At 43.5% G+C, this 20,921-nt stretch overlaps 1 protein-coding gene across 1 annotated transcript in view; it reads right to left on the reverse strand.

Moving 5' to 3' along the window:
* LOC8031180 (kinesin-like protein KIN-14I) overlaps nt 1–20,921 on the reverse strand; it is a 57,141-nt gene that overhangs the window by 25,943 nt on the left and 10,277 nt on the right. Inside the window, exons 4-9 of the mRNA XM_042288978.1 lie at nt 18,887–19,099; nt 16,280–16,426; nt 14,416–14,634; nt 13,166–13,483; nt 6,533–6,634; nt 5,571–5,705 (exon numbers count right to left, since the gene is read on the reverse strand). Of these exons, the coding sequence (XP_042144912.1) occupies nt 5,571–5,705; nt 6,533–6,634; nt 13,166–13,483; nt 14,416–14,634; nt 16,280–16,426; nt 18,887–19,099 (1,134 nt within the window). The remainder of the gene's footprint in view (nt 1–5,570; nt 5,706–6,532; nt 6,635–13,165; nt 13,484–14,415; nt 14,635–16,279; nt 16,427–18,886; nt 19,100–20,921) is intronic.

The raw sequence follows: 20,921 nt of genomic DNA on the forward strand, positions 1-20,921 counted from the left end.
CGATAGTTGTCCGGTTGCGACGGCCCCGGGAAGGCGACCTCCGTCTTCCTTAGACAAATGAATGGCGGACATGCTTACATGTTTGAAGGCGTCGAGCGTTCGATGAAATTGGAGTGTGGTGCGTACGCAGTCACGGTTTGGACAATCGGGTATCATAGAGGGCAACAGTTAGGATGACTCTCGTTTGCACTAACGCATATTTAGAAGATTGACATGCGTCTACTAGTGGCAGCCTTTCTTGGTGTATCTGTGTCCAGGCGGAGAAGGGGGGGGGGGGGGGGGGGGGGGGAGCGGCGGCTGCCGCGGCAGGGTCCGGGCGAGAAGACGGCATGTGTATCAGGGGTCGCTTGCGTTTAGAGCGGGAGGGGGTAGGGATTCCATCCATTTGGGGATGTTTGTGCGTCGCACAGACAGCGCTCGTGTCTGTCTTGTCTTTCTTTCTTTTGTCCTCGTCCAAAAAAGCGCTACCATGCCTTTGGCAACCCAAGGCGTTCGACGTTGACTTGAGGATCTGATAATACCGTTGAAAATCTCATAAGATTGTATTTTTTGCAGATCAAGAGTCGATACGCATTGACTGGTGGCGCCGACCAACCGCCTTGATCGATCCCAAACGTCGTTGATATTTGTAAAAATCAGTGTTAAACATTGATTTTTGCTATCAAGGTTATTTCTTGTTTAGTCTAACATGGTTAAAAATACATTTTATGTCAAACGTCACGTTACCTCGAAATTCCTAATATAAATGTTTGAACTAAAAGGGCAGTGCAACGATTTTCAGACTTTGGCCAATTAACTGCGGAAATTAATCTGCGTCACCTATAGAACGAAAAACCGAAAGCCGAATTTTCTTGCGGGCGCTAGTTCTTATTTTAAAAGAAATGAAACAAATCGAAGGTCGAAGTGCCTCTCAACTCTCTACGCCGACTTTCGAGTGACGTCTCAGGGGGTTCACGTGGTTTCCCCTTGGGCCTTCTCTTCAGAGACCCCAGCCGCTTCCTCCACAATTGTTGACTTTTAAAGGATTAACCTCGTCGAAGGTCGCGGCGAGCGATGGACACAAAGGACGGTTCGCCACGGGGCTGACGGCGAGTGTAGCAGCGGAGGAGGACAATGTTTGTTGACTTCCGCGTATCCCCCAGGAGACGCCGTCATCTTAGTTCCCGTAGCCACCACTGGCGGCTGCAGATCGTCAAATAATTCGTTTTTGGCCTTGCGATTACGCAGCAGAATAGCCATTTTTGTGGGAAAGGTGACGCGTTATTGGTCACTTGGGCTTGTTTAAACAATATAAAAAATTAGGGCTGGGCGTCGATTAAAAATTTTAACCCGATTAATCGCCACCCTTTAATCGATTAATTAATCGATTAATCGGTTGCGTTAGTTTTTATAAATAACATATTAAGAAGAATGCAACAACTCTTCTTGCCTTTGAAGACTTGTTTTAGTCTCTGTTACACGGTGCAAAGGACATTTAGAATTGAGGATACATATAGATAAATATGTTTGCTCCAGCTCCGAAGTCAAAGACGTTTGTCCACATTCTCCGACAGGAAGACAAGAAGCCAGAGCTTGGGCGATGCTTTCTTCTTTTTTTCAGAAAAAGGAACCTCGATGAGAAGGCGTTGATTGTTGTCTGCGTTTTGGCGGATGGTCCTCGCTGCAGCTACATGGGTGCTTCGCTGTGGCGATACTGAAGCGAACTTACGCTTCCACTGTACGAAAACGGCTTTTTTCAGATGATGCAGTGGACTTCCTTCGAGTTAAAAACTTCACCGCTGGAGTTTACTTTAAAACCAAACTTTCCAGCGAGATTGCCTTTCATACTCGTGAACTCGTCCATTTTTACGTGCCGAATACTGGAACAAGTAACCATGGCGCTGTTAGCTTCCCAGCTTGTTTTTGTGCTTGTTTGTCTTGCCTGGGCAGGATGTGTAATAGATCCTCAACACACTGTAATGTATATCCTCGAACACGTGGCGCTTCGCGATCGCGAGAATTGAACCTTGCTCATTGCACCTGGCTGGGAACGGACTTCTTTTGACTACCGATTAAAAAACCGATTAACCGGTTAAAAATATTGATCGCGATTAAAGCCTTAATCGATTAATCGGAAGGTTAATCGATCAATTGCCCAGCCCTATAAAAAATGCAAACTGGCAATTCTTTCAACATTAAAACCGTTGCACCGCCCCTTTAATTATTCGTGTGCTTCACGAACAGCAATAGTAGCATATCACGGAATAAGGTAATTCAGCTATTGCCGGCAATTATTTGGTTGTCTTGGGATTTTCTTTGCGTGTGATTGCACATTTTTAAAAGCATTCTACCGTAATTCAGTAGGAGAAGTTAGATGGCTCACGTTTGCCTTCAAGTTGATTGAATATATTTATTCCATTCTGTGCCAATGTTTAAGGGTGATTTCGTCGAGGGTCCTGGATGTCTACTGGGGACCACCACTATATCTTGCTGCTGCTACCTTGAACTGATCTCGTGGAGTTGTTAGCAGTGATTTCTGCAGGTAAGAGCAGTCAGATATTTTGTTTTAATTTTTCTGTGCGCATTTTTCGCTTAAAACGGGGCTTTTGATTTTTAATTGTTTCTTCGAGTGTGTGGTGTTCGTGCATTTCTTGGAGAAAATTGATGGTATACTTAATAAATAAATTAGAGTAAGACACACGCGGCACTTGCGTGTGTCTTTTACACTCTTTCATCGCGTTAGTTTTCTGTGTCTTCGTCCTCGTCGTGTTCTGTTTTTCTCATGTCTAAATGCAAAATATATATATATATTTGCCGAAGTTCGGCATTCGGCAGTTAGTGCTGGCGGTCATGAGAGTCGGCTGTGGTGCTGAGTTGCTAGTCACCTGCCCGCAGTAGTTGTACCCCTTGACTAAAACTTGTTGTCACCTAAGTAAATCGGGGTGACACATTTCAACATGGCCGGCGAATACAAAGTGCTTACTAAGCTACGATTACCACCCGCCATGTGGTAATATTAGTCAATGGTGTAATTAGACAGTTAAAGTGGTCTCATGTCGGGTGTATATGGCTGACACTGTTTAACTTCGGCATCAGTGGTCCATCAAATGGTTTAGATGCGTCTAAGAGAAACCATATATTTCTCCAGTTTCTTTAAATGGGGTATAATAGGCTTCAATTTCATATCACACTATTTCCTCATTTCTTTGGTTCCAGGCAGGCAGTGGAATGTACCCGGTGACTGTCTGCTCACGCCTATGTGATCCTGAGTTGCCCAGCTAAGTGGCAGTGGAGGCGATAAACCTCGGAGCATGCGTCGCCTGCTGAGGCACTCCTGGTTGCATTCTGCATCTACTTCATCTTTAAGTTTGTGTACCATCACACGTTCAGGCGCACATTTATTGCGCTCGAGTACCTTATTGGTCTGAAACACTCGAAATTTGGAGCTCCACCCTTTCACATGCCTTCAAACCTAAAAGAGATGCAAAAAATGATTTTCCTATTTGAATGTCTATGCAGGTTTAGGAACTTAGAAGTAGGCTATTTGATGTTTGTGTTTTTATTTGTTGTTGTTGTCTGCCATAAGGTGGGTTAGTTCATTCTGAGAGTTACAGAAGGGCAATCACATTTTTTTTATTATCCCCGTTTTGAAACTTCAATAATCACCGCTTCTTGCTTTGTATATAATTTATTTCCAATTTACATATTTATTTTATTTCAGGTTACTTCATACCCGCCTGAAAGCATTTGAGGGTTGTGCGTCCATGTACACAGTGATTTGTGCTTGCGAGGTTTAAATACGAGAAAGTATATTAATAAACTCTAGTAATCCTGGATCAGAGAAGTACATATAGTGTCATTTTGTTCTTAAGGTTAGAGCATAAAATTGTTGTCGTAACAACTCCCAACATAATGCTGAGTTAGAGTAGTAGTTGTTTGAAGCACATCTAAAATATGATTCTTCTTTTTAAGGGGGTGTGGTGTGTATTGCATTTTTTTATTTTTACTTATTAGCTGCTTCAAGCTGGTGGTTTTCCGGACGGGGAATGTCATACTTTTAAGCTAATATTTTGTTTTTTCATATAGACATAAAGTTTAATGACATTCACCAAATTTCAAAAGTTGAAAATGTTTGTTCCCGGTACCTGATGTTCTGCTGTTCCATAGTTATTCTTATGTTTAGTGTTTCTTAAAGGCGGAGGTGAATTTACAGCTAGTCATGTGATGGTGAAGTCACTGATAGTCATGCATTGCTTTCTTTGCCTTTTGCATGTGGGGTTTCCTGGAAAGAGATGTCAGGCAGCCTTTACATAGGTCTGATACTAATTTCTGGTATTATATGTCTTGTCCTTCAATTTTGAATTGTAGCAGGCTTTTATTTTATTTGCGAGTGTTCTAAGATGTGATACGTTGTATTTATGACTTGCAATAAAAACGCATCGTCATGCATGTTCTGAATAAGTAGTGTCCTCATTTGTGATGACGTTATTTTATTACTGCCTCTGGAAAGGAGCACAACTGTGAGATACCACCTCCCGAGGGTATCTTGCAATACAATTTCTGTATCCTATTTCACTGAAGCAATAATGAAATTATATCTGCTAGGTTTTCATCTGTGTTGGCAGGTTTTCTCGAAACACTTCACCACTTCTTGGTGCAAAACTTCCACTTCAGAACGGGTGGAAATACTGCTCCAGGAAGTGATGCAGAATACCAGTGTAACTTCTACCTCGAAAGGAGGTGAAAGCAGCCTTAAAACATGCAGTGTTACACCAAAAGGGATGAGAGTTGCCCCCAAAAGGAGGTAACAGCAGACCTTCAAAACGTGCAGTGTTACTCCCAAAAGGAGGTAACAAACCTTCAAAACGTCCGGTGTTACCCCCAAAAGGAGGTAAAAACAGATCCTTTATGCAGGTGTTCTTACCTCCAAAAGGGTTTGAATTTATATCCTAGAAAGAATCAGTGTGTGAGGCTCCATAAAACTTTCAGTGTCAGTGTTACCACCAAAAGGGGTTGAAGTTACAACCAAAAATAGTTAAAACAGGCCCTCTATGCATGTATTTTTACATCCAAAAGGGCTTAAAGTTCTCTACTGGAGGGAGCATAGTTACCCCCTAAGCAAGGGTGTAAGGTTCCAGCCTCCCAGCAGGGGATAACGCTACCTCCTCTAGGGAGTGTCCACAGTGATACGTAGGACTTACCGCCTTCAGGGGTAAGTCCTACGTATGTTTATTTTTTTATCAATTCCGATAGGATATATTGACGACCATCATATTTTACCGCATAGGGTGGCTCGAAGTACAGTCTCCAACAATATAAACGACCCATTCGACGATGCAGTTTCGGGCGGCTGTGCTGGATTCTCATTCGCCTGGTCCAGACTGCTTGAGTTGAGGAAATAAATTAAGCTTTCGCCTCTTCTCTCTCGAAAAATAAAATGCCTTGAGGGCCAACGTGTGCGTTATACCGAGGCGGAAACTGTCTGGGCCAATGGGTCTGAAAAGCTAACACTTTTGAATTCGTAATTGCCGCCGTAGATGTACGGCGTGTGCCCTCAAAGAGTTCATTGTTTGAAAACATTTGAAACTTACGTTCGTTTCGGTGAAAACATCCTCCTGAGTGTGCTGTGGCAGGAAGATGCGGTCGAACGTGAATTCTTTGTCGCCTCGCTGGGTGTGCACGATCAGTGTGTAGTCGTCAGTCGGCTCCAAAACATTCACGAAGGCCTACAGACAATATAGAGAAAACATCGGGTTAAATTGTGATAATGGTATTTAGCCTCAAGTGTAACTGTAAACGCACAAACAAGAAACGAGTAGCACCACTAAAGTACGAAGGTCACTAAAGTGTATTAAAAGTACACTTCATATATTAAAAGTAAGCGTGCTAAGATACGTAGTATTTGTTTAATAAAAGTGCAAAATTAGAGTACTTTTTGTATTGCTTTTTTATCAAGAAAATGGCGCTTAGGTAAGATCTATGCATGTAGGAAGGATGAGTTCCAAGAATGTACATATACTTTTTTTAATTAAAACGCAAGCATATCTATCTTAGAATCACGTTATTATCGCGGTCGTTTTTTTGTGTGACCATTCAATTAATCCAGATGTTATAATCAACCAGTAAAATTTGTATTGAAACTAATGACATAAGAAATATACATCTAGATATTCTGTAGATAAGGTTTGTGGAGTCTATACTGTGGCTGCAAATAATACTTCCAAATTGTGTTTACCAGTGTTCATCATTAAACAACATAGACCCCGAAGCACTCCGGCAATTTTTAGAATTATTGACTGTTTATAACATAATATTATATCTATTAGGAACAAATGCTATTTTAAATAAACTGTTGACAGTCTCAGATTCCGTAGCAGATGCAATTTGAAGCGCAATTGTGATTTTTTTTAATTTAGAAAGCAAGAATAGAATTAGCTAGCTAAAGGTGACTCTGGTAAAAGTACTTTTATATTGGTGGGTATATTGGACATGATGTTAGGAAGGATGACTTTTTGAATTAAAGTATTTCTGGCCCAAACTGTCTAGGACACACCTTGTTGTTGAGTTGATTTCCGCTCTTTGGCTTGATGCGGCAATACACCCTGATCTTTCCCTTGAGGTCCTCCACCATGTTGTAGTATTTCTTTCTTAGCAGCTATGAAAAAATGAGAAGATAATGATATTATAATAATATGCATCATCATCATCATAGTGATAATGTAATCATGATAATCATTATCGCGATAATGTAATCATTATAATCATCATGACTATAATCATCGTGATAATATAATCGTGATATTCATCATGATGATAATGTAATTATGGTAATCATCATGATGCTAATCTGATCATCTGAAGAGAAAACGTTCTTCTGACCGGTTCTGCTGACTTGGTTTTCTTCGAAAGTAGTTAGAATTTAGTTTAGACACCTTAATTCGGGTACTAAACATTTTTTTGTACGGTCAGACTAGTAATAAAAATATAGCGAATCAAACAAGATGACCTTAAGACCAGAGGCGGACGTTATTTTTTTTAGTAGGGTTTAAAGAAAATATACCGAAATAGTCCATTACATTACCATTGGGGGCACAGAAAAAAAGAAGAAACAAAATGCAATGGAGGATACAGAAACATTTACGTCTTATGCGCTTTTAAAGTTGATACAAACTGCAAGCTCAAAAAATCGGAATGTTGTTTTTAGCACGTTTTTTCTAGAAATATACTTTCTATGAAACATTAGATGATTATGCTCTGTCACATATTGAGCAATAACAAAATATAATAAAAAATGCAAACATAACGAGGCGATCTGCATGCACAATTTTTTGTGAACGCTATGCCAAAGTAATATATTCCTTCTGCAATAAAGAAGGGTAAGACGCCAGTTTTCGTGTACAGCTTTCTCAGAAATATTGGTTCAGTATGTGTTTAAGCCCACAGTGGCTGCTCGATTAGTTCATTACTGAAATATATATTTATATCTAAAAGGAAATTAATTGGTTTTAGTCTTAACACACCAAGTCATGGGCAACGTGTGATGCTTGTAGCTATAGCCGCTTTCGAGCGATGATGCCTTATGGGTGCTACAGGCTCAACTAACTAAATAATCAAACGTTTAAAATTTTAGTGGCCCTTGTTATGACGAGTAGCAGGGCAGACCTAAGGTTTTAGTTAATATAAATTGCAACGATGCTTCAGCTACAAAGTTTCATAACACCAGCAGCGCCACATTGTGGCAACTGAGCAACAGCCTTAATAGTGCGAACCTATGTCGAGAGATGGCCCTAGATATATTTATCATGTAGTTTAACACGTGACACTGAGGTGCAGAAAAAAAGGAGAACTTTTAGTTTTCGTATTTTTCTGTCAAACCCAGCCAGCTGCTTTATTTCTCAAGCATCCTAAATATACCCCTACAGCCACTTTCAACCACTTTCTACGAAACATCTTTTGTTAAAAGCATTTTCAAATACAAATTGTATTTTTATTTGAAAAGGTTTCAACAACGGAGATTTCTGCGTAGAAGGTCGTTGAGAGTGGCCGTGTGGGTATATTTTGGATGCTTGAGAAACAAACCAGTTGGCCGAGTTCGAGACGTTTCCTTCTGCAACAAAATGGTGAGTTGGGCCAGTTGGTTCCTTCTGTGTTCGCTCCTTCGGCTAAGAGTTTTATTCTTTTTCTGCACCTTAGTGTCAGTTGTTAAACTACATGATTAGCTACCACTAGCTCGCCTGCGCACTTACAGTATTTTGGCTATAAATATTCTTAGCTTTTTTTGTCGATTCATTATTGGAAAGGTGAGCGCAACCTGTTGCGAGAAAGGCGCTTTTATTAAACTAATCGTAATTTGTATACAACTATTACTTAATGTTAATGTTAATAAATTAGTTAATGTTTTGCTCATTAGAAATAGGTGAAATAACCTTAATTAAAACAAAAACACTGGTTTGGCGACGCAAGCCGCCGCCCAATTTAAAGGGCACAACCGTAAAGGGGGTATTTATTGGACGCCATATTGGGGGCGCTGCTCAGAGTGCATGCTCATAACAAGCTCACATTAATAGGCTGTCAAGACCGGCAATCCTGATAGTGTGGAATGCACGTTGCAAAAGAACTGCGGAAGCTCGCCGCTATCGCGCGCTCAGCTGTCGCGCACACAGCTATGGCCGCCATTGAATACTCCCTACATATCTCTCCATCCATGGCGGCACCGCCTGCTGAAAGGTGATAGATTGCCCACCGACGAATACAAGTAGAAATATCGCGAAATTTTATCGACCCTAACGTTAAACTGGTTCGCCGAACCTTCGATGTTTTAACAATGTTCGACTTCTTGGATTTCTGCCCCAAAATGTAAAACTATTTAGCAAAAAACATTTAGGTAATAGCTTGCTTATATCCCAGAAAATAATTACTAACGCTTATACAATATAAAATAAAGCACAGCATTTTATTGATTGAGTTGCTTTGACAAAATGCTGCTCCCCTCCTCCACCAGGCGGCGCTAGGTTTGAGATTGACAAAGCCGCCGAAAGAAAAGCCGAAGTGATAAACAGGGCGGCCATGAGAATAAGCACTGGCCTACCAAAAATAAAACCGATGGAAGACCTTCGCCAAGCAGCGGAAGTTAACTTGATATCAGAAATAGCAGCGGAGATGCAAATTAACCAGAGAAACGGGCTAGAGAAACTTGGCATGTCAGATACATTCTACGAGAACTAGGAGAAAGAACATTGCAAGTGACCAGCAACGTAACCCCTCCGCCTCCGTTGGAGAATTAAGCAGTGGTAGATATCAAGCCAGTCCCAAAGATTCAAGGGACCGAACTATCCGGGCGTAGAAAAGCTGCGAGCAAGAAACACTTGATCGCAGCTTTCCTCACGAACATCGAGCACCTCCACGAATCAAGAAAATAAAATAATAATCTACACTCATCGAGCACCTCACGAATCAAGAAAATAAAACAATAATCTACGCTCATCGAGCACCTCACGAATCAAGAAAATAAAATAATAATCTACAGTGATGCCGCTAGAGACGAGGAAGAATAAACCGACATCGCCTGGTGCACCGAAAACTCCCGAGAGCCCAGAAGCAAGAACGTACAGAAAACCCATAGTGCGAAGACGGCAGAACATCTAGCAATCCTTTGGTTTCTCCGAGGTTAGATTGAAAAGTTTCCGAAATTAAAATGAAAACAATATATCTGATTTAAGTTGTACTTTATTTTTCGACATAATTCTCCCGAAGCTCGACACACTTTGTCCAGCGTTTCTCCTGGTTTTCGACTTCCTCCCGGAAGTGACTTTTTCTTCGAGATTCCAAAACAACTCTTCACAGCCCCCACAACCTCTTCATTCGACAGAAATTACTTTCCAGCCTGGAAGGTCTTGAGCTTTGAGAATAGGTGGAAGTCCGAAGAAGCCAAATCAGGCGGATACGGTGGATGCGAAAAGATTTTGAACTTCAGTTTTGTCAGTTTCTGCTGAGCGACTGCACTTGAATGGGCGGGTCGTGGTGAAAGAATACCTGTTTCTTCACCATTCAGGGGTGTTTTTCTTCAATTATTCATTTCAGCTTGCTCAGAACTGTTGTGTAGTATTGGCCAGTAACTGTTTTTTTCCTTTTCAAGATACTTAATGAGAACATTTCCTTTGTCGTCCCCAAAAACTTATGCCATCACCTTGCCTGCCGACTGAATGGTTTTTGCCTTTTTCGTTGTCGGTTCGCCGGGCTCAGTGCATTGTTTTGATTTACTTTTTTGTTTCTTGCGTGTAATGGTCGACCCAGTTTTCGTCCATAGTTACAAATCGTCACTTAGAGTCGGTTTGATTTGCTTGAAACGCTTGCAAACAGTCGGCTGACGTTCGGGCTCGAATGCGTTTTTGCTCAGGATTGAGCGAGTGCGGCACACATTTTGCAGAAAGCTTTTTTCATCACTGTTCATTGTGTAAAATATGAACAACTAGTTCAGAAGATATTCCCACTGCTTACTCGATTTCACGCAGTTTTATGAGGTGGCATTCTAAAACCAGGTGATGGATTTTATCCACAATTTGTGGGCCCGTTTGCTCGAAGCACTAACCGCGGCTAAAGATAGCCGCAGTACCTAGTAGAGGGATTTTGAAATCACGTGACTTGCTCGGTAGGGATGCGGGGAAACATGGCGGTGCCCCGGTGAGTGAGCGGCGCTCGCTTTGGAACAAATATGTCGTTGTAGCTGCTATATCGGGCGCGCTATACTTCGTTTCAGCTTCGGTCCGAGCGCGGCTGATGTTATGAGCCGAAGGACCAATCAAAGAGCGCAAAAAGCGCACCGTCATGGCGTGCTCTCTGCGCTTGATAGGACTGGCTGGCGGAGGAGCACGCACAGAGAGACGGCGAATACCGGCTGGTCCTATCAACTGCAGAGAGCACACCACGACGCTGTGCCTCTTTCGCTGTTTGATTGGCCCTTCGGCTCATAACATCGACCGCGCTCGTACCGAAGTTGAAATGAAGTATAGTCAGCAACGAATGGTGCAGGAGGCTTTCGCTTTGCCTTACTTCACTTAACTTGCAAAGCATGAGCAATGACCTCGCCGCATTTTTTAGATGGTCTTTCGATTCTGGCCATTCCTAAGTTTAAGTGAACGCGATAATTGTCGGTATGGCAACGTCTTTTGAAAGTGTATTGCCTTGACTCAATCGGCCGGGTATTGATAGCAGACAAATGCAGACAGCGTCCCCCCAAGCACCGAGATGCATGCTACGAGTGTAGTTACACGCGTTGCACGTGCTGGCGTCTGCAGTAGTAATTGTTCTAAAGCAAAAAATCTAAAACAAATTTTGTTTTGCACGCGCGTTCGTCAAAGGCTTATTATGATTATTTACTTAAAATATTTTATAAGGGGAAGGCCAGCGAGCGCGAACCGTAGAATTACACTTCCAGGGTTCTCCTCGATGCTTGAGTAATTCAAAAAAAGGTTTATTGGGACGCTGTCTGCTTTTGTGTGCTATCAATACCCGGCCGATTGAGTCAAGGCAATCCGCTTTCCGAAGACGTTGCCATGCCAACAATTATCGCTTTCATTTAGGCTTTGGAATGACCAGAATCGAAAGACAATCTAGAAAAATGCGGCGAGGCCATTGCTCATGCTTTGCGAGCAGGTAAGGCAAAGTGAAGGCCTCCTTATCATTTGTTGCTGACTAGCGCACGCGATATTGCAGCTACAACGACATATTAGTTCCAAAGCGAGCGGCGCTCACTCACAGGGGCACCGCCATGTTTCCCCGCATCTTTATCGAGCCAGTCACGTGATCTCAAAATCCCTCTCCTAGGTACTGCGGCTAACTTTAGCCGCGGTTAGCGTTTCGAGCAAACGGGCCCTGATGTGGTAGTTGTTTATGGGCGTCTTGAACGTGGTCCATCACCTGCGTCCGTACTACCACGTTTGAATTTGGAAACACAAAAAATCACGGTTGAAAACGAAGGTGATGATTCCCTAGGAACAGCACTCAACCTGCATTTGATATCGGTGGCGGTTTTTCCTTTCAAATGAAAATATTTAGTGACCGCTCGTATTTCGTTTTAATTCATCTTTGAAAATGTTCATGGTTGCTCGACTAGAATGCTTGTCAAAGCCAGACGTTTGAGATATCAATCTGAAATGTGTGGTCGATTTATACAAAAGGGTGACATAAAAATATTTTGGAACAAAACGCCCCCTAGTGGCGATTCCGGGAACTTTTCAAACTAACCTCGTAGAAGATCCAAGGAACTCCAAAGACCCTGCACATCTTCACCGACTCAAAACCAGCAGAAAACTAGTGCGCCAAGACAAGCATCAGTAATCGAACGGTGCAGCAAATCGTCTTGAGCCGAATAGTTTCGACTTCAAGGTGGGGACTTAAAAATCGAGTGGATCCCAGGCCACTTCGGAATACCAGGGAATGAGACAGTTGACGATGCCGCGAAGGTTAAACTACATATCTTTCCACACTCCCAAGGCGAACTCAGTTCCTTCAAAAGAAGGTCACACTTGGCACTAGACTCCGAAGAAGCCAAAGAGGAGGAGTGAAGGCCCAGGAAACATAGACTGACCTCGCTCTTGCCCCCGGACGATTTCACTGTCCCTTCTAGTTTCTCAGGTGGGGGAGGGTGTGCGCACGAACGCTTCAAACTAAAACGGCCATCACACCGGCGCGGCAAGCCAGGTTTCACAAACCAACGTCTCCTGAAGACCGGTCCGGACCTATTTAGTAAAGCGTGTGGCCAACAAGCCACATATATGCGTTTGGTCTGGAACTCCAAGGTCACAGAGAAGCGAAGACTAGAAGCCGTTGCAGAATTACCGCCAGAAGCAAGGCCCTCAAGCTATAGAGAGTGAACCCACCCAAGCATCAATAACGCCCACAGAAAACAATTATTGTCATCACTGGTCAGTTTATTCGCTCCTCAGGCCTCATCCGCGAAATCTGATTCCCCCCTCCCCTTTCTTGTCTTGCCAGATGGTATCAACCTATAGAGGCAACAACATAATTTTTTTTCTGTTCAATAAACGTATTTACTACTACGCGTGCGCACAACGGTCGAACTTATGTCTAACTTGAAGTTAAAAGTTCGAAAAAGTCGAACCCAGTTGACTTCGAATCTCGCCAGGTTTGCGATATCCCTAAGTATGAGACATCATGGCGTCGTTACCCGTTCAGCATTGTAGCTTTCGAGCAACCGCTGGTTCTCCGCCCTCAGCCCGGAGAGCTGTTCTTGGAGTTCTCTGGACACGTGATTCAGATGCTGAGGCACGACGTCCTGCAGCGAGTGGGTAAGCAGTTCCTGCAGATGGTCCCGCTCCTCCTGGAGCAGCTTCACCTCCTTGCTCAGGATGCCCAGCGCCATCTCTCGTTCTGTGATGACGCCACGCAGAGGCTTGCTGATTCGGTTGCTGCAGGTGCGACTCACGCGTGGCGGCAGCGTCTTGGCCGACTTGTCTTGGAAGACTGCGGCGATGCCGTACCGCATCTGCGTTTTGCGTAGATCGTCTTTAGCACCACCGCGTTTACAATTGGCACACGTGTTTGACGCAGATTTGGTGTTTTAATACAATTTTTTTGTAAGAAAAGAAAAACACAGTAAACCATTGACAGTAAACTCAAGGCCCCTTGATCACAGTTCTGTTTCACCTTACGATGGACCGCAACGGACGTTACGAGTCATCAACGAAGCCTTCCGGAGGTGCGCAACCACGCGAATTTACATGATACACCCACTGCTAGATTGGCTACGACGGCTCATATAGCGTCCGCTGATGTTCATACTAAGGTAAAACAGAGTATAAAAGCCCTCTGATAGCGAGAACAAGTTTGTACCAATTTGTCTTGACTGTATCTTCAACCGGTCCCACATTATGATTCTGGCAACGACAGCTGCTCTTTTTCTCAACAGAAACTTAAACGACAGCCTCCTGCAATCTACACCAGGCAAAAATAGTCAGGGGCGGTCCAAACCAACTTGCAAAACGTCGCTCGGAATAATTCGGAAAACGGAATCCGTTTTGTTTTATAACTTCCGGTAGCCGTTTTAGCCCGGAAGCGTGTGAAGGTGCTTGAACGAGCAGTGACAGCCAGAGTGACTGTTGAAGTGACCTCATGGCGGTTTTCCAGCCGACCAATCGAAATGTATTTTTTTCACGACCTCACCTCAAATTCAAAGACCACGTGCTCACGGTTGGCGAGGAGAGTGAACCGCCTTCCCCTCATATGGCCTCTCCTGCCTCGTCCTGGTCCGTGTGAGAGTGAAAAATAAATATATTAAACTTTGGAGCCAGAATGCAGGACCCGGAGAACATCACCGTTGACGTCGCTCCTCTCTCCCAGATTTCTCCTAGAGACGTTTTGGTTGGTTTGGACAGCTCTTCGGCGTTCAAAAGAACTTCGTCCGTCCCTGTGCCTCACCTTTGCCGTTAGCTTAGAGCGATCCTCGTCCAGCCTCGCCGAGTGAAGGTTCACTTGCACACCGATGTCCGAGTTCCTGCCCAGACTGTTCAGATGCTGGATGCAGATGACCTGCTGGTGCTTCGTCTCGGCCACCTTGGCACCACGGCTCTTCCTGAAGGTCCGGTTCCACTGCACTCCCACGGTGTCCTTGCCTACGTCCTTCTCGTCCCTTAGGCTCTGCGGACCAGCGATGGTCCCGCAGTTCCTCAATGTCCTGTACGCAATCAGGAGGTCAAAAGTGCACGAAGGCCACTGTACGAAGGGCACACATTGTAAATTAACAATATTACGGGATATTTAATTTTCGCGATTTCGCGGATGGAAAGGAATCGCGTGAACATTATAGGAGCCTGATTACCATGGTGCAATTTCACTTGAAAATTTATCGCTGCTGCGTTGAAAACCGCTGTTTCCACCACGCTTTTTCTGCCAAACAAGCCCCCATCGCAACTGCGAAATCGCAAGTAATATCGCACCATGTGAATCAGGCTTGAGCATATTGCTCATATTTGCTGCCTTTGCAGTTTTACTCTCAGCCGTAAAGCTTAATTCACATGAAATGTTTGAAGAGTGCAAAAGTCAGGTCCATGAAAATAAAAAGCAAATCTTGCAATAATTTCACTTCATGAATGTGAATTGCTCATAGGTTTCGTCGTACGCACATTTTTCGTTGCAAGATGGTTGCAGAAATCTGGTCTCAGAACTTCGGCAAAGTTGCCATTTACTAATTTAATATATCCACGTTCCCAGGAGTTATTTATTTTAGGGACGTGCGCGAACAATTCTTATCATTATCAGAAATGGCGTAGTGTGAAAAATTATTAACGATGTAACACCGATTTTACATAAAGAACTTATTCAAAAACGAGCGTGCAGGTAGATGCCCTTCTCGAAAACATATAGGAAACACAGAATCTTTGCATGGAGAGTTTCCCGGATGCAGAAATGCCAAACATGCCCATAGGGTGTCCCAAGTCATCAGGCAAGATCTAAAATGTATTGTAAAAATGGACGCCTGCATGTATAGCAATCTAAACTTCTCGTCAAAGATGTACTTCACAGGTCGGTTTTTTCTTGTAAAATTAAAAAGCGTAGCTCCTTTTCTGTAAACAATAGGTCCATAAAACTTACCAGGGTCAACGGCGGGCGGTGACGCAGACGACCAAGTCGAGTTGCCGGGTGTGTTTGGCACGCGAATTGATAAATGGCGTCGGGAGCAGCGTCCGAAAGTGTAGATGACCAGCGAAAGAAAGCAGACGACACACAGACGAAATCCGTTGGCAGCAAAAGCGCCGTCATTATGCAAACGCGTTTTTTTTTTACTTTAAGTTTTTATTTTATTGTCTGCATTTGTTTTTAAACCAAAGGTACATTGCAATAAGATTATGTTCACTTTAATAAACTACGGTGGTCGCGAACAATTTCGATAAAGAAGTAAAGCCATCTATCAATACGGGCGTTAAACACACCCCGCAACTCGTCTTGGTTGTCTGCGCCGCCGCCCACCGTTGACCTTGGCAAGTTTTATGGCCCTACTGTTTACAAAAAAAAAGAGCTTCGCTTTCTAATAAGAAAAAAAGCGACCTGTGAAATACAATTTTAACAAAACGTTTAAATTACTACGGGCAGGCGTCGATTTTTACGGTCCATTTTGGAACGAACCTGGAGACTTCCTCGCCCAATATACGATAAGGCGATGTATGGCCTTACTTGCTCAGTTCTTGATGTGGACATTTATGACATCTCTGTAAGTGTTGTTATGCGTATATATAAAATTTCTGAACTGCAACCACAAGTGTTTTGATGGGCATTATAGCCTTACCCACCGGTAGTCCTTGAGAACAGCAGAAAGTGCAATCTTGTTTCCGGTGTAAAACTTGAGCCTCTCCACGACGCGGCTCAGCTCCTGACGTGTCACGGCATGCAAGGACCTCTCGTCTCGAAGGGCCGTCTCAGCAGAATCACAAGCCTGCGTCAAGCATTGCGAGGATAAGAGGTGAAGCACAGCTCCTGGGTTCCGATTTCGGTGACTGCGAGATCGAGAGAAACATCTAATTTTTCTCTCGCAGAGCCAGCGGAGATAACATTCGTAGACGGTTCGTCTGCCAATACGAGTGGAGAACGCGGTTCGTATGCTAGAAACCGCCATTCGCAAACGAAAATAAAACAAGAAAACACCGTACGTCGTCAGCTCACATTAGCTGAAGAGCGTGTTGGTAACGTTGACTGGCAACAGAAAGAATAAGACAAACTCGTCCCTTGTCTTGAGTTGGTTTTATTCTTTCTGTTGCCAGTCGTCTGCTAAAACAACGAAAGAAAAAGAAATGATGATCGTCTGCTACGAACCGAGTGCCGCGGCTAAGTAAGATTGGACGCGGGTTGAAATTGTGATCGTTTGCTATTTCACGCATGGGAGCCATTGACAACCCGCGCTTCGTTGGCAAATCTCAAGTTGTTATGCTGCCGCACACAAACCGACATCGAGCGGCGGATAAAGGAGGACAAAGGACAAACACGCTAGCGACCTCTCTCCCTATTTGTATGTCGGTCAGACGTTCTCACCGAAATATTTCCCGATTGTAAACTCACGAACGGTCAATAATGTCTACAACTGGTTTATTACGCGTAAGCTGTGGTGCCACGTCTAATCGGCAGCCGAGAACGATCTCGCTCTCAGCTTGATTAAGCAGTCTTGTACACGTTACTCGAAAAAAAAGTAACCGATTACTATTACAATTACTGTTGGTTAAAACGTATTCAATTAGATTACTTAATAAGAGAAATAATTGCCCGTTTTTTAAAAATTAACCGTTACTTTAGATGTTCAAAACAGGAAACTTTTTCTGCAGAAGGGAAATTTTTACTGTCCAAATTATGAGATGAGAATAACCCGATTAAAAGTTACTTATTTTCTAAATGATAAAAAAAAAAAGAAAAAACGATTTGGTAGACATCGTCCTTTCGGAGACATATGGTTCAAAGATTTTTTGGAAGGAAACTTGTAGAAATAAATGGCGCCATTTGAAAGGGTAGGGAAATATAGTAACGGAAACAAGTAATTTTATTACTTTCAAAGGTAATAATATTACTTTTGCGAATATTTCCTGATAACAGGAATAATATTATTCAAAAATTACCTTAAAAACAAATATATGATAGGTAATTAAATGACTTGTAATGAGTAGCTTACAAGTCTGCTAAAATCGAAACCCAGGGCAGTGAACAGAAGGCATGCCGGTTGGTTGCTAGTCACCGCGACTAGTGACCAGAAACGGAAACATTGGGCAGTTTATACCACCGAACATTTCAGCATGTTCGCTGCGTCACAGTTTGGTAGGGCACTCGGACGTTGAAGCTGAGGATTCGGGTACAGTGATTTTAGCCGCGGGCCACCACAATGTTGGTAAAAAAAAAAAACTGTTTAAGATGGCGTTACTTGTCAAACTAAACTTCCTTGCCCGATCGGTATAAGAACTCCGAAATTAATTGACTCTTATTCTGATTGAAGAATTTGATTAGATTGACTACAGATAAGGTCGAACAGAAAGTGGCGGGACGGCATCTTTGTAATTTACTTCGTATTTTTATAGGCATTACCCTATGTCTTGGACAGAAGCATTACATTTTTTGTTGAAAAAAAAAAGCGTTGAATTACAAGCAAAAGCTTTTTATGAAGGAATAGCCTGTGGCACTTGCGCGCATATAAACTTTGTTAAATTAAAAAAATGAAAAACCTAAACCAACGTTATCAGAAGGAATTTAATAAGCTTGATGAACTATCTACGAGTGCTTATCACTACGCGAAATTATATTGTGCTTTTTTAAAAATATGCTTGTTTTTCTAATAAAACTAAAAGCCTCCGCCGGATATTATTTTTCTTTTTCAACCTTTGCAAGGCATCTTATAAAATACACGTGTAGCAAATAAAAAAAAAAAAAAAAATTCAATACTCTACGCTAATGAATGTTGACGTAGAATCCCGTTTATGTACGACATTTTAACGCGGAAAAACGTCAAAAATAGAAATTGTTCTGACTAAAATTAAAGAGAAAAAATAAATCACTCGTCTGCATCATACCAATCAGTATAATTACTGTGAGCCGGTCTGCCGTAGGATGGTCCTACTCTAGCCGCCGTTAAACTGCTACTAGACCACACAACAGACAGCCTGCAGCAGCTGTCCGAGGCGTGCGTTTTCTTTGTATGACGGTCTAGCCAGAACGGTCGTGCGAAAACTGTCTGAGGACACATGCCAAGTCTGCATATGCATGAAGTAAACATTCTGCAAACATGTTTCAGGCATGTCGGTACAACACCCTGTCATCCCGCCTTGAGCGAACACCGTGTCTTGTGTATGGAGTACAAGCAACATGTGACGGCCGCTCCGGGTGGAGGTTATACGGTTAAGGTGTGTAACGATGACCTTACCTGTTGCAAGGACCTTATCTGACTCTCGTAGCTCCGAAGCTTGAGGTCCGTCTCGCGGCGGGTGAGGTCGGCTCGTCGGAGTGAGTCGTCCATGAGCGCGCACTGCATGCAGTCCCCGCAAGGCCTCAGCGGGACCTTGATTGGAGGAGGACCCCGACCATGATCACCGGTGGGGCTTTCCGCCAAGGATGACTCCATGCTGTCTCCTTTGCTCTGCGCCATAGCGACCACCGATTTCGTTACTAGACATTTTTTTTTTACTAAATTAATTCGTTTGGTTCTTTGGATATTTAAGCAGCGTGAAGTCTGTCTCCGTTGAAACTGTGGTAAGCTTACGCGATACAATCTTGATCGACAACGTAAATTATCGTGACGCTTGATTGACGGCCAAGGCGAGAAGCAGCCGGTCTCTTCGAGTGTTCGCTCAGTCATAATAACTGTAAAGGTTGTGGAGTTGAGAAGCTGCTTTTTGTTGATATTTTCCTTAGGGCAATGTCCGACTGAACTCGATATTCTAGGTTTAATCAGAAAACCTCGAGTCACTGCGAAAAAAAAAAAATTTAATACGATTAGAAACAAAGATGTGATGCCGTTTTTTTTTTTTTTACTTACTATTCACAAAAAGGTCAAGTGTTCAATAAAAGGATTGTTCGTACCATGTTTGTGTAACCTCAAACATGTCAAGAGGCCCATGAGTAATGTTTCTTTTTTATTCGGAGTTTCCTTAAAAACGCAAAAAGTTGCGTCAAAATAAGGTATCCCAAGATAGAGCTATATTTTCGAGTTACACACATTGCAAACAAAATGGGTGTTTATGTTGCAGTAGAATTGTTTCCCCTACGTCCAGCCGTGTCCGTCCTATAGCAGTCTCTGGAGATGGCGTGGAAAAGTTTCGGCGTCAATACCTGAAAATATGTTCCAGTATTGTCACTTTCCCTTAAGTGCCGCATAACTCATCCTGCTGCAAAGAGCGACTTCTGGATCTGACAGCTTCCGCCGGCCAGATGGAAAGTAGTATAAGTGCTAAACGACGTACCCCACGGGCGTGCCCCGCGGGTGTGTATAAAGCACAGCCTTAAGTGACCACCTCATTTTTTTAGGGCAGATAGGCTTTACAACAGAAACCCCTAGTCCCCGATATCTGTTCGTCCGTGCGTCCTCCCATAGCCAACTGCAGGTGACGTCAGAATGTCACGTGACACTTCGTCACAGTGACATTACGGTGTTACCGCGCACTGTGACGTGACACTTCGTCACAGTGACGTTACGTTGTCACCGCAAACTATGACGTGACACTTCGTCACAGTGACATTATCGTGTCATCGCTTTTTGTGACGTAACCCCATTCAATGTGACGTGACACAGTGTCACCTTGACGTCGCGGTATAACGTCACATCAAGCCTCGAGACCACAACGTCACGCGGCTTTAATGACACCTAAAGGAATGCAAATGATCGCGCCTTAAATAGTACCATTCACATGCGATGTGAAATACGAGTTTGGAGATAAAAGTTCCCGGCACGACTTCGACGCCGTGTCCCTGAGCTGCGGATGCAAACGCGGCGTCTGGCATTCCTCAGAAAGCGTTGCGCTGCCCAGCAGACCAAGATGGCGGCCCGCAGACGGCGATTATCGGAATGGCCTAGATGTACGCATCGCAACAAATAGACACCTTTGAGGACCAATCATACTCCGTCTCACGTCAAGTCCGACCAATGTAGACGCTATCGACCCGACGGTGCCACTCGAGCAACATAAAAAAGTGCATCGTCACGGCGCTCCTTCTCTTTGACTGTTTACTATTCCCGGCTAAATCATCACCCATAGAGTAGGATCACGGAACATTCCCTCTGCGTGGCTTCTTTTTTTTTTTTTTCTGGGGGGGGGGGGGGGGGGGCGGCAGATGCTTCAAAGACCCCGATCGATTCGCTTCATCGGAACGCACGTCGTTAGCTGCGATCGGACGAGTGAAACAGAGCATAACCATACGTACTCACATGCATGACTCAGCACTTCCTGCACCGCCCCCGATGG

The sequence above is a fragment of the Ixodes scapularis genome, unplaced genomic scaffold, assembly GCF_016920785.2.
Source record: "Ixodes scapularis isolate PalLabHiFi unplaced genomic scaffold, ASM1692078v2 PGA_scaffold11__112_contigs__length_91849675, whole genome shotgun sequence".
Classification (NCBI taxonomy): domain Eukaryota; kingdom Metazoa; phylum Arthropoda; class Arachnida; order Ixodida; family Ixodidae; genus Ixodes; species Ixodes scapularis.